We start from the raw sequence: 13,865 nt of genomic DNA, 5'->3' as shown, positions 1-13,865 counted from the left end.
TTAGTGTAATATAGGTAGTTGTCATTACCCCTGACAGCAACGAGAAAGCCAATGTAACTTCAATTGTTGGACCGTCACTGGTTCTGGCCTCGCCACCTACGTTGATTCCAGCTCTTCAGGAGGCCATATCGACAGTCGACGTCATATATATGGCGCCAGTGGGGGCATCTCGGTACAAGCAAAACAGACGGTTGTTGAGTACACAAAGTGCAGGACGGTGTGAAGTAAAATGGTTTCCGAGAGGGCGAGGAGGAGATCCCGATCGACCTGTCTTTTGGTATTTTGACCGATATTGTTTCGTTTCGTTTTTGGAAGACACGAATCAGATCCCCACGAAAGCTAGCTAGAGTCATGCCATGAGAACTTTTCGCAGCAGGGGCAGCAGAGCCCTATGATCATCCAGACCCAAGAACGTATTTTATGCAGACATACTTATGACTGAATCCCAAGAGCGCTAAAATGAAGGGAAAAGTACATCTATACGAAAGTTGGAAGGGCTCCCTTCAGCTCAGTTCTCCTTCAGCCCAGTCTTCATTCTCATTATGTCCCGCGTTACTGGGCAGAAAACTCCGATATTAATTGATTGTGGAGGTGGTTTTGATCTGTTTCGAGCAGCTCTGTGAGGTCGCTGTATTCGCTGTACTTCTACATTTAGGTATCAGACTCATTTTGTGCTTGAGCCATGCATACCGGTAGAATACATGAATTTACTCTCATAATCCTTTCTCGAGTATCAATACAAATACTCGAGCTCAGTGAATCTCTCCCGCTATACTTCAATCAATAAATAGCCTAGCTTTTCATCTGCTACCCCTTGTATCAATTATAGAGGAATTGTATCTCTAACAATCGCAATATTCTATAATGTTCGTCATTGAATTTGCTAAACGCTAGTAAGGATTCAGAATTTGAGCTCATCGTGGGTTAGGTGAGGGAGAGTTATGCCCCGCTTTTCATCGAGAAATTCTTGACACTTTTTTACGAAATCCGCTCTCTGGAAAAAGGTCACGTGGAGGCCTGTGCTGCGTGCACACGATGCATTTGTTGGTTTCCGCATTTTGTCTCGCTTGTTTTAGTATGCTTAGTGTAATGGAGTAGACCTGACTCAGCATTAGTACCATCACCATATACCGCGAATCCTCCTCAGCCAATTTCGGAAGTCCAGGTTCCCCGATTGCCACCAGTCATTTTCGAAAAAGAAACGCCATTGATCAATTCTATCGAAGCAGCAATTGCAGAAACGCCTCCTCAGCTAGTTCCGGAAGTACAAGTTCCCCAGCCATCGCCAATTCGTTTCGAACAGGAAACGCCATTAATCAATATCATCCAAACAGCTATTGCAGAAACACCAGCTCGAACTTCAATGAGCTCTGACTCCACGTCGGTACATGGTATTTTCTCTCCTAGTGGTGAGGAGTTGTCAGATGGTGAAATGGACTTGAACGATATCGGAGAGGATTCGAGATGTACCCGAATGGACTTCGATATAGATTCGGATGAGGAACAGCTTGCTAACATCACTTCTCGATCACTCGATCATGATTCAAGAATATCACAAATGCTTAACTCGAAGTTGCTGAATAGGATACAAACAGCGATACGGATAAATTCAAATGTTCACGAACACAAACGTTTGACTACCAAGTTGTCAATTCTGGACAATTATATTCGTACATCAAATGCTAGTATATTTGATGTCACTATATTCTAATACTCAGCACTCTTTTTCTACAACCTACTCGATTCCGATCCTGATAACACTCTCGGATTATAGAAGGAGAGAAACTCATAGCTCATTTCAGATAAAGCCAGATTGATTCAATGAGCTAATAGAATGCACCATAGCATCGAGACAAATCCGTCGCTTCTGAAGCATTTTATAAAGCTGGGTGATACTGCTCGCACTGTTGCTCTGAATACTAGATTCAATAATGACAAGTATTATGATCAGAAAAGTGTATGCATTGTTTGTGTATTAGCAGAATTTCATGAACTAGGTGGTGGTGGTGGTAGTGTCAGCAAAGAGAGCAAATTTCCTTCTCGAAAAAGCTTGGGAACTGAAAGTAATGCGTCTAAACGAGTAAAAATGTAATTTACACAAACATAAAAATGTATTATGCTGCGATGATGTGAAACCCAAATAAACAACAAGACAACTCAAATGTAATTGAGCACAATATTGCAAGCTCAACTAACTGATTCCATACAACTTCCAACACTCGGTCAACCCATTGGTTAGCTACCCTGACGACAGATTTCGAGATCCGTAACGTCTGAAAGAGGTGAAACGGCGAGTTCCACTGTATTCGACTCCGAGCGAAAGAAATCTCTCCATACGGCTTCGTTGATTGGGCTACGTACGTGCATGTCAGGAAAGATGGAATGACATCGACGACATTGTCTACGACAGATCTGCTCACGCAAGTACTGACAACTTTCTCAGTAAGTTCGATAGTCTTTCTATTTCAGTCGATACTTAAAAGTGAAGCTGCGATTCAACTTGACAAGTTGAAAACGATGGATACAAAACTCTTTTAAGCATTTTGTATTTAATTAGTTTTGAATATCAAAAAACCTCAAATGTTGGTTTAAGTCAACTACTCTATTTTTGGCCAGCCTTGTTTTGATCCACCCTTTTACATTAAAAAACGCTTTTTTGACCTATTAATATCTCCATCGAGAGTGTTCTATTTGCGTCTTCAAAAACCTCGCCGAACATGATTCCATCGACATAACATCTTCCAATGAAATCGTGTTCAACTAGGTCATCAGGCCGTTTCTTAATGGTAAATGGCATTTTCCCTCCATAGAATATCCAAATCTGATTCAATACTAAACGGATGAATTCTGGTATCAGACAATTGAGGGTCAGATTTATGAAGAATTTAGAAAGCCAAGAAGTGTTCCATTTGCTCATCTACACACTGGTGGACCTGCATAATTATTCTCTCATACTTATGTTGAAAATTTTGATTAACACTAAACTTTCAAAGGGTCTGTAAAGCAAAACTAAGGAGGTTCATTTACTAAAATTGTCATTATTGATACGATTGGGTTGATCTGAAAGGTGCTCTAATTATTTGATCCAACCCTTTGGTCCACCCCAAGTACCCTTCACCATGTACTTCCCGTACACCCATGGAAAGAAATTCTTTTTCAAATAATAAAATTCAGTTCGCGGAATAGTTTGATCAATGCCGAACCATTTGTTGAATGTCTCCTTTGGTACTCCGCCGTACTTGAATTCTGCAAGAAGTACCTTTCCATATTCAGTCAAGAGAGGACACGACGTATAACCATCGTAAATTTCTTCCGGTTCCCGACCATCAATAGCCAAGAGCAAATTTCGAACCAGAACTGGTGCCTCTGCGGTGATTGCTGCAACTGTTTTTGAAGTTGGCAGACTCGAAGCATCTCCGGCAGACCAGATATTATGGTATTTGATATGACGGGTAGTCCCTTCGTCGACGTTGACATACCCAGCATCATTTGCGAGCACGCTGTTCTTGACAAAATCATGTGGTTTGTTCTTTGGTACCACATGCAAAAGATCAAAGTCTTTCGTGACCTGACCTTTACCATCTGGACGGGTAAAAGTCGCCTTGTTCCCATCGATTGCGGTAAGGTCATACTGGAACAACCCTTCCACCAACCTTTCTTTTCTCAATTCCTCGAGCTTGGCACTATATTTAGGAACACCAAACATTGTTGGGAGACCAGTGGCAAAAGAAATTTTTATCGCGGAATTAGAAGGGTCCTTGATGTCATATAGACCAGCGCGTTTCCAATGATCCAATGCTAGCCACATAATCTTCTGCGGAGCACCAGCACACTTGATAACACCGGCTGGTTGAGTGAAAATGGCTTTTCCCTTTTGAAGTTTTTGTATTGTACCAAAGACCTTATCACAAGTGTCGTAATTGTATATAGAGGACACAAGAGAGTCCGGGTTTCCAAGTGCTTCGGATAATCCCTTCACACTTCCAACATCAACCGTAATACCTGGAGCAACAACGAGTTGGTCATAATTAACAATATCCCCGTTTTTCAATGTAATGAAGTTTTCATCTGGGGAAAACCCCTCAACACCGGTATTGTAAAACTTAAGTTTCGAATCAATCAAATCCTTCAAAGGTTTTCGGAGACTCTCCTTTGTCTTAAGACCACCTCCAACGAGAGTCCATCCAGGTTGATAGTGATGCCAGGTGGCTGGGTCAACAATAGCAATGTCGTCTTGATGAAGATTCGCCTGCCTAAGGAGCTGATGACTGATAGCAAGGCCAGCGGAGCCTCCACCTACTACGACAATTTTGTGATTCCGGTTGTGGCCAACCACAGGTGATACAGTCGCAAAACCTCGAGAAGTCCGAGCAAATTGAGCCCTAGGGATAGAACGTAAAGGTATCAACATTGTTATAAAGTAAGTTATCACGTTACCGCGAAAGATATATCTATGAGTATCAAAATAAAGTGTAAAGTTAATTGAACGGACAAGGAATACTCACGCCGCTCAAGCCTATTGAAAGGATTTTTGACATCCATGATTAGAAGCTCGATTACTAAACAGTTTTAGTCAGCAAGACGATCACGCCATCGTGACTGTTTCTATCATCGACCTATGAGAAGCTCAAATGAAGATATATATATGAATTGTAGCATCATACAGAGACTTAACATGTCAATACGCTAATTACCCAAGCCCCTATCGCCGGACCAAAATATCAGATCCGTGACAACTCATCACCGAATTTAATTGACTTCATGCCTCGGACTTGAAAATCCCGTGACCTCGGAACTATGTGCAATCGTTGTTCTATACAATACAATCGGACGACAAATTGGTGCGCAGGCAACCCAGGAATATTTCAATCTTAACTTCGTCATGAAGATAGAGTCTAAAGAGAACTAGGTCCGTCTACAGATGCTATATTTTGATTGGTTAGTTCATCACATCTCACAGCTGTTCAACATGTCTAAAATGATTGGAAAACAAGCACCTCATGTATTAACTGTCCCACTAATTGACTTCATATCTTCCATAACTTTAGCTGACATTAAAAGAAATGAGGCTCAATTCTGATAATTCCCTTGGAAAAATCGTTGAAGTCAATCACCAGTCAAGGCAACTAATATTACATACTGGGTTATACATGAAGATTTGGACTGCCAATAATTCGGACAAGACATCTTTTATACCGTAGATTAAAGGCATGCGGCTCATGTGTTTTTTACGGTAGACCAAGGTCTGAGCAACTTGGCTTTGGTTGGTAAGTCTAGAAGCTAAAGAGAAAGAACGCAGTTCCTGTACGTTATGTCACGATTTATGGTTGCCTTGACCTACCTATTAAGCTTGAAATATATACCCCGTGATCTGGAGAAGAGTTTACGTTGTTAGAGCAGAGAGGGTTTCTAAATAAAAGTTGAAAATATTGGTCTTGGAAAACAGAACATTCAGAAATCATCCTCATTTGATACTGCTTTGGAGGAAACAACTTTGTTCGTGGTATCCATTTGGTACTCTCAGTAGCAAAGGGCTCACTTCTATAAGAGATGAAACTGAAAGGGAAGTTGAAATGCTTGGAGGCATTGGCTCTATTTCAATTATAGCTAGTGTGTTTAGTGAGTCAAAGTTCTTGTGTCCAACTCCAGTACTCTCCTCGGTCAAATTCAGACGATGCATAACCAGATAGTCATGCTAAGGGCCCATTCGAATTAAAAAAAAAATTGATATTAAACCAATATATTAGATATATTAAATCTAATATAATATTTACTAAATGTAATATTAAGCCTAATATATATTAGTTTAAATAAATGCATTTACTGAATATAATATTAGATCTAATAAAATATTGAGTCTAATAATCTTAAAATAATAAATGTAACAAATTTTCTCAATCTTTCTTATATAATAACTAATAGCAACTTTTGAAATCTAATTAAACTAATATATTTGAGAAAAAGCGTTATCTTATTTATTTTCAATTCAATTTTTTTATTTTCAATTCAACCTTGTACATTTTGATATTATTCCAAATATATTAGTTTTATTTAAATACCAATATTTCAAATCCCTCATCGTTTTATTATTATTAGAGATTTCATCAATAAAATAAAAAATCGATCCGAACGAACCCTAATGAAGGCTTTATTCAAAACTGTAATCAAATGGTGACGATGGATTGAATTATCGCAGCCCTTAACGTGTGTCATCCTAATGACACGTTGCTAGGGATGATCTTGATTCGTTCAGAGTGGTTTAATAAATGGCCTTCACAATCCTTATTCTACCTTTCTCGCCGTAACTGCGTTTGATGCTTGACATGACAACGCGGGGTGGATCATCTCCACAGAGATTCTACAGCCATCTCTTAAATGTCGTCGTTTCCAGGATTTCCATTTGAGGCTGCGAAGGATGAAGATCCGAGTTGACGTCCAAGAATAGGGATACATGAAAGATAGTAAGTTGTTCTGCCACTGAACGAAAACAGAATTGTCCAAAGTTCATCATTGAAAATCGTGTGAGCGATTGTGCACGTAATTGCAATCATTTCTCACAACGAAAGAATCACAGTATCCGAGCTTCCGTTCTCAATGGTATTCTCATCGCTAAGACAGCTCCAGGCAATGGTGCGGTTATTTTGACGTGATTGTAGATACTTCCGAGAAACATTTTTTAATTTTGACCAGCTAAGGTTATTGTCCTTTAAACATTCTCGTGCCGCGATTTACTAGCAGACGAATTTGCGATTCAGGGCTTTCCTCTTCCAAACAATTATGGAGCATCTCAATACATGGATATTACGGCGAGCCGTTTTATTGATGGGAAATTGTTCATCTGGTGTGTCATGATAAATCAAGAAATCGTAGCGTTGAATGAAAAGGAAAGAAGATGCCAATGCCAAATTCTGAGTTCCTTGATCAGCTGTAAAGAGCATTCAACTGGGACTTTGACTGTATGTATCATGAAATGAATAAGGCATCGCGGGTATGATCTGGCACATTGAGAAATTGAAGGATTATGCTGAGTACTTCATGGCATGTCCGTTTGGTGGTGGCTTGGTGTTGGTTGGTTGTTTGGGTTTGGGGTTGATTTGAGATTTCAGCGTCAGTAAGGTTAATAAGCGGTAACCTTAAGCGACGGTCCAAGTTGCAAGCAAGGCAAAGCAATTATTGAACCTCAATAAATCCTAATGAATTCGTATCGGATCTTACATTTTACGATCGATGATATCACAGATGCGTGATCCGATGAAGATATGGTCCTATTTTAACGTGCCAGCTCTGCAAGCTAAGCTCCAGATTCTTGAGCTCTCCTTCGTTTCGACATATTGCCGAACACATTCTATCCTGCATTCGGGCATGTCAAATTCGAGTGTACCAAAGTATTCTCGATCAAGTATCATGACACATCTAATAGGAATGGATTTTAAAGAAGCCTCTAAGAATGAAGCACAACAGCTTTGGCCATTCTTTGGTGAATGGACCTTCTCGTATGTTGTCCATCAATGGCATTTTGAGATGATTTAGTATGGTTCACAGGGAATCTTCCTCCAATCCCAGTTTTGCACATAAAATCCAAAGCCCGACAACTTCCTTTTCTAGTGCTGCCTGAAAACTCCTTTAAGCCAAATTTTAGTATCTCCACTTGCTGTTTTCTCTTTACGGAGTACTAGTGGTTGTGGTCAAGATCCTCATTCAAGTAAATATGCAGTCCAGTGCACATAATGGTAGAGACCTGTAAGTAATCATCTACATTTATTTTGTTGTGGGCATAAGTTTCATAGGCTGCGACAAGGCTCTCGGCCACTAAATTAGCAATGTTTCCCCAGTACAATCTTCAACTCCCCATATTTATAGTGGATTCGGGGCTTTTGCCGCGCGTCTCATCATCCTACAATACCACGAAAACGGCTTGTCAGACTGTTGATTGTCATTTTATTTTTAGATGTCTTTCACAGCTTTTGGTAAATTATTCAAGGAATATATACGCAGCTAGATCCTGAAAACATAATCATTCTCACCTTTCATACCACAAAAATGCATCGACGTCTCTTCATTCTTACTCTGCATAAGGAATTAAATTATCCTCCCACTTCATGTTTACTTGATTGCAAAAGCAATTACGGCAAATCTTTCATGGAATATGAATTACATACATCGTGGGGAAAAATTGGGATGACCTAAATTAGAAGAGGAAATGAAGACGGTACCGATATGATTTGTGGACCATGTTCCGAAACATCAAATCCTATGTCCTAGAATATGCGCCAAGTGGCCATGGATCGAAATCTTTTCGAGCATGCATCATCTCTATCCATGAATATTATTATGAGTTGCTAAGCCCCGTACATGTTCAGTACCCCCTTTCGACATGAGGAAATTTCAACCATGTTGTCCTATATCAAAGCAAGATCAAAGGACTTGAGCTTCTCCGAGTCCGAAAATCCATTGCAAATACTCGAGTGTGATTATGGAAAGCAATGACTATAGAGTTCTGGAGACTCCTCTTTACCCCGCTGTCGAAGCTGATATCGAACATTCCTTGGATAAATTGAAAGAAGGGTTTAGTCTCAACACGTGCGATTTCGAGTCTAGTAATGGCATTGAGAACCTGAGTTGGGGAAAAGCAGTGTTAGTTTGCGCTTATGATAACATTCACATCATACATATGATTGTGATATTTATCTTTATTCATCCATGGGAGTAAAGATGTAGGCACTGACGTGTTACCATACCCTAGCTTCTGGATATTTTCTTCATCGATCTCAATATATGCAAATAAGCTTCTGTTGTTACAGAGAGGATTTCGTAAGTTTTTCGAGAATAACAATGATTCTTAATGGTACTAATCCAAAGACAGATTACCGTATGACAACATTCATTTATTGCCGGGGCAAGAACTAAATATCATTCAGCTCTCACGATATCTACATTCTACTTTGGTCTGTGGTTGCTTACATTTATCATCACATCACGCTATGAATCTCGGATCAATGTTCAGTCTACTACGAAAGGCTTCCAGCGAACTCAGTCGTGGTTCTGGATGATAACTGCCTCCTTAACTTCCGCAGTTGCTTTACCATTGCTGATGGAGGCACTCATGCATATGTCAAGTCTCCCTGTCTTGATTATGCTCTTCGTAGGTGATTTCTGCCAATTGGTCGCCACAAAGCTAACGAGTTTCAGCCACTGGTTCACCTGATAGAATCTCTTACTCTCTTCATTTTCTTTTCGCAGTCGCGTTCTTCCAAGCGCATATCTCTTGAAACAGTCGGCATCGCAGTATTCATAACCTTAACCCTTTACAACGAGTATCGTCTCACTGTTCCAGGAGTTATTTTTGGTGTTGGAGCTTTCACCATGACCGGCATCTCTAGAGCTCTTTTCGTTGTGGCATCTCACAAGATGAATGATCACGGAGACCAGGTATTATCAAATTATCATCCTTACATCTTGATGACCACAACTTTTGGGCTCCTCATAAGTGGCTTTCTGGCCTATACTCAGGAGTGCAATATATTAGAGTTCTATCCGGAGTCAGGCACTCTAGCTCTGTTATTCATCTCCTCTGTGACCATGGTTGCTGCAGCATTTTCTGGCATCAGTATTCTCGCATACACCCCAAGTTCTTTCTCGGCTGGGAAGCATCTGGATGCCAGAAAACCCTTTGCCATTTCAGAGATCGTCGTATCCGGACTTTCTAGCATTCTTGTCTTGCTAATATCATTGACATTTGGGCCGATATCTGTGGTATCTTGGATCCAATTCACTTCCTATTTTCTAGCGATATATTGCCTCATTGGATATTCCAAAGTTGACATTTTCTTCGAGAACATTTTGGGATACATTCAACGCCGTCTCCACTGCCGATCGTTCAACAAAGCCCCGAGTCCGGCTTCCCAAAGAATACCTGTGTTTATATTAAAGATCTCGCTTACTACCTTGGCTATAATTGCTTTATATGCATTCTCCCTATTTCAATTATTCAGATTACAACCCGGCCCCATCTCCTCGATGGACAATTTGTATACGCCAGTATCATCGTCCTTTGATATTGTCATTAGCGCTTACAAAGAAACACCCGAGTCAATCGCACGGATGTTAAAGGCTATAAAATCAACACCATACTTATCCTCACAGAATACACGTGTTCTTATATACACTAAAGACCCCACCGTGTCATTGTCAATGTTGAAGAACTCCACGGGTGCTGACATTGTTGAGCGCCTTCCTAATCTTGGTCGCGAAGGAGGAACGTACCTGAGTCATATCGTTACTCATTGGAATGATTTAGCAGGACAAACTATGTTTATTCAAGCTCATGCTCATAACATCCGGGAGCTCATACCACGAATTGATTCATACCTAGTACCACAAACGGGGATGTTGAGTCTTGGATTTTCCGAATCCACTTGTTCTTGTAACAACTGTGGTGACCGATTTGGATGGACTGACGACTGGGCTATGGTTCCAGGTCTGTACAAAGATATCTACGGATCCAGTTGTACAAACTCCACCAAAATCCTTTTGTCATACAAGGGACAATTTATTGCATCAGCTAGACGTATCCGCGGAATTAGTCGAGACATATATGAGGATCTGTTGTCTACGATAACTAGCGAGAGTGGATGGAGTCATGATTCAAGGTTTGTGAAAGAAAATGATTCGCCTGACAATCCTTCATTTGGATTCGCCGTCGAGAGAATATGGGGTTTACTCATGCAATGCGCAAGTGATGATCGGGTTTCAACGAAGTGTCCTTCTTTGCTCAGTGGGATGACGACTGGAGGTGATTTTCGAGACTGCCAATGCTTAGATTCGCAATAGAAATACGATTGGCCGCTTTTGGATTTCAGGGCTGATTGAGTTAAATTGGTACATGGACTTTGGCGTAGGTATATCTGTTTACCAATGGCATTTGCAGCGGCGTGGAGTTATGGCTTGGATATACCACAATAGATCGATTGTAGATCAGAAGCTTACTCCGTGGAAGCTTTAGGCAAATTTATTTTTATTCTCACTCGGGCCAACTACAATTCGGCTATTTGCAGTAATACCTCGGCCAAGATTATCCTTGGCAAGTGAGATTCATGAACTCATCGATCAGCCAGCCACTAATGTTCTTAGTCGCTGTCAGCTGAATGACACGTACTACCACCATCCGGATTCTCAGGTTTGCGTCGAATTATTGGTTTCGGTGGATAAAATCGATTGCGTATCTATAAGAAGGAAATCATTGAAGACTTGGACTGTGTTACTGTTTGTTTTCATTAGTAGGTTGGAATAAATCATGGCGGACACAAAAACTATTCAGGTACCCCATCTAGGAGGAATAGAAGTAGGGTATGTCGGAACAATCTTCCTTGCTTACATTTTTTTATGTACGTCACGCAGAATTAAAACTGATATCAAACTCACAGCTATCAAATGCCCAAGACCTACGATCCTTCAAAGCCGACTCTTATTCTTGTTAATTCATTTACAACATCAGCAGAACTCTATCGCCAACAATTTGAGAATGAAGAACTTAATACAGCAATGAATCTGCTGGCTATTGAGCCATTGGGACATGGACGAACGAGAACCAAAACTGAGAATTGGACTTAGTGTGTTTTAAATTTCTTGTCGCGCATTTATTTCTTTCCTTCTTCCCCTTCTGTATCATTGGATGTCTTTACGTCGCGGAACCAATGTATTGCGAGACGAAGACTAATACTTGTCAAGCTGGGACACGGCAATAGCGAATATACAGACAATGGACGCTCTTTCTATTGAGAATGCCTTTGTTCTCGGTACTTCGCAAGGTGGTTGGTTGACCATTCGCATGGCTCTCTTTGCACCCAACCGAATACAAGGTGTCATTCCTCTAGGAACATCCATGGACTATGAGTCCGAAAGAACACGCTCTCTTGGTTGTTGGAATGCTTCAGCCGCATTAGGTCAAATTATCAGACAGAGCACAGCCGATCCCAAATTGTTGACTGAGGATTTCGAGCCAGATGATGAATATTGCAATCTTCTGGTCAATATAGGATTCAATGATTGTTCTTATGATATCCGAGAATTTTGGATAAAAACAATCAAAGAAACATACCGCGGGGATGAAGGTAGGAGAAGGATTCGAATGGCAGCCATAAATCTCAGGGAGCGCGACGGATTGCACGGCCGCTTGTCAGATGTGCGATGTCCAATTGTTTGGTTACATGGAACGTCAGATGCCGTGTACAGTCTATCAAATGCTAAAGAAGAGATCAAGTTGTTTGTTAATGCTGCCAGTAAGGAGCTAGTCACTGTGGAGGGAGGTGCTCATTTCTTGAGTGCAACGCATCCGAATGAGGTGGGAAGGGCTTTAGTTGAATTTGTTGACAGACACAAAAATTGGAAATTGGAAGGCTGAGCGGTCATTGTGGTTCCTGTAGTATATGGCTTTTGACTTCTGTTTTAGAATTTGTCAAACTTTTGGCCTACTTGTGGTAGGGAGAATGAACATGATTACAATGACTGGCTCTTGAAGCGATAAAATCTCGATATTAGCTCATTATTTTAGGAATGATCCTCAGAGTTTCAGTTTTCCGTGTTAAGAGGGGTTTAGGCATGCTGACTTCCCAAAAATGTTAGCATCAATTCAGTGACATTGCATTAACGCGGGTTTGATGAGGCAAACAAAACGTGTTTACACCAGCGGATGAATTTTTGATGAATTTTGAGAAGGGCGATGCAAAAAGTTCCTACACTCAGACTCGTTTGCCAGCCCATGGGAGAAATCCAATATCAGAATCGGAGGCGAGACGTAGAAATTAAAGAATATCGGGAGTGATCCTTTTCACAAAAGTTTATGCAGGATGTATTGTGGGAAGAACAGCCAACAGTCTTGGCTTTACAAAAACAACAAAAAACGACTGCTATGTATGGAGAGAGCAGCAAAGTCTCTATACGGATTAAGCAGATGACTAAGGGGATGGCGGTCGGTTCAGAAACTTTGTGGAAATGGAGAAAATCTGTACCGAAACCCCCTGGGAGACCCGACTTTAAAGCACTACGCAAATTGACACCCAAAGACCTGCGTGCGATCCGAAAATAATAGACTCGACGGACTGAAGATAGAGTGAAAAAACATAGAAAGTTTTAGAGTTCAAGGAGAGATTCCGCTGTGGCTATCATATTCATTGATTGAACTTCTCTTTAATATAAAAGAGATGTCCACAAAGCACATTTTGCATATTCTTTCCTGGCATTCTGCCAGATATTCGTCTTGACATAGGGCTTTGTGCGATACCAACAACTGCTTGATCAAGCGGTGGCCTGCCGCACTGCCAAAGGTCTCCCTAAAGCATGCAGGGTGGAAACCCTTTCATGAACTTCGCAGCGGTTGGAATTCCATAATGCCAAAGTTCAACAATTGTCCGGTCGGCCCACTTGAAACTTCCACGAACATGTTCCATTTGGCTGGTATATATCTCAATCCGTGAAAGATTCCGTTTCGATACAAATTTCTGCGACATCATAAATGAGCTTCATATTGCACACAAACGAGCGAGGAAGGGAGCTTGGGAACTTTCAGAATGTTATCCCCTAGAGTGCGGGTTTATGGCGCCCAGAGTGGTCCGTGCACCAAATAAGAACATTTATAGCTTTATAAATAGTATTATATATAAAGATTTCAATGTTATATTTGAAAATTGAAATTTATTAGAAAAGTAATAATAAATATATCAACTATATCTCTATAGTTTTTGAATTGCAAAATAATAATTAAATGATTTTAAAAATATTATTGTATTTCATTCTCTCAAATAAAAGTATTTGTAATTAATTTCTATACAATTTATATTTAAAAATATATATCAAATCAAAAGCTCGAT

The 13,865-nt window shown here is 40.5% G+C and overlaps 4 protein-coding genes across 4 annotated transcripts; 3 read left to right on the top strand and 1 right to left on the bottom strand.

Moving 5' to 3' along the window:
* Positions 1-1,035: 1,035 nt before the first annotated feature.
* On the top strand, positions 1,036-1,774 carry EAE98_005089 (uncharacterized protein; the record flags this gene model as incomplete). The annotated part of the gene is made up of 3 exons (XM_038952710.1): positions 1,036-1,043; positions 1,099-1,670; positions 1,719-1,774. The coding sequence occupies 3 exons, from the start codon at positions 1,036-1,038 to the stop codon at positions 1,772-1,774; spliced, it is 636 nt and encodes a 211-aa protein (XP_038811360.1).
* A 1,302-nt stretch (positions 1,775-3,076) lies between these two features.
* Positions 3,077-4,411, bottom strand: EAE98_005088 (uncharacterized protein; the record flags this gene model as incomplete). The annotated part of the gene is made up of 1 exon (XM_038952709.1): positions 3,077-4,411. The coding sequence occupies one exon, from the start codon at positions 4,409-4,411 to the stop codon at positions 3,077-3,079; it is 1,335 nt and encodes a 444-aa protein (XP_038811359.1).
* A 3,980-nt stretch (positions 4,412-8,391) lies between these two features.
* Positions 8,392-10,830, top strand: EAE98_005087 (uncharacterized protein; the record flags this gene model as incomplete). The annotated part of the gene is made up of 5 exons (XM_038952708.1): positions 8,392-8,438; positions 8,467-8,634; positions 8,744-8,811; positions 8,919-9,142; positions 9,190-10,830. The coding sequence occupies 5 exons, from the start codon at positions 8,392-8,394 to the stop codon at positions 10,828-10,830; spliced, it is 2,148 nt and encodes a 715-aa protein (XP_038811358.1).
* A 362-nt stretch (positions 10,831-11,192) lies between these two features.
* Positions 11,193-13,195, top strand: EAE98_005086 (uncharacterized protein). Its single transcript, XM_038952707.1, has 3 exons — positions 11,193-11,346; positions 11,424-11,609; positions 11,728-13,195. The coding sequence occupies exons 1-3, from the start codon at positions 11,294-11,296 to the stop codon at positions 12,398-12,400; spliced, it is 912 nt and encodes a 303-aa protein (XP_038811357.1). The 5' UTR covers positions 11,193-11,293; the 3' UTR covers positions 12,401-13,195.
* Positions 13,196-13,865: the final 670 nt, after the last annotated feature.

This window comes from Botrytis deweyae (assembly GCF_014898535.1).
Source record: "Botrytis deweyae strain B1 chromosome Unknown BDEW_009, whole genome shotgun sequence".
NCBI lineage: Eukaryota > Fungi > Ascomycota > Leotiomycetes > Helotiales > Sclerotiniaceae > Botrytis > Botrytis deweyae.
The sequence above is the reverse complement of the archived record's forward strand: the minus strand, read 5'-3'. Positions and strand labels throughout refer to the sequence as shown.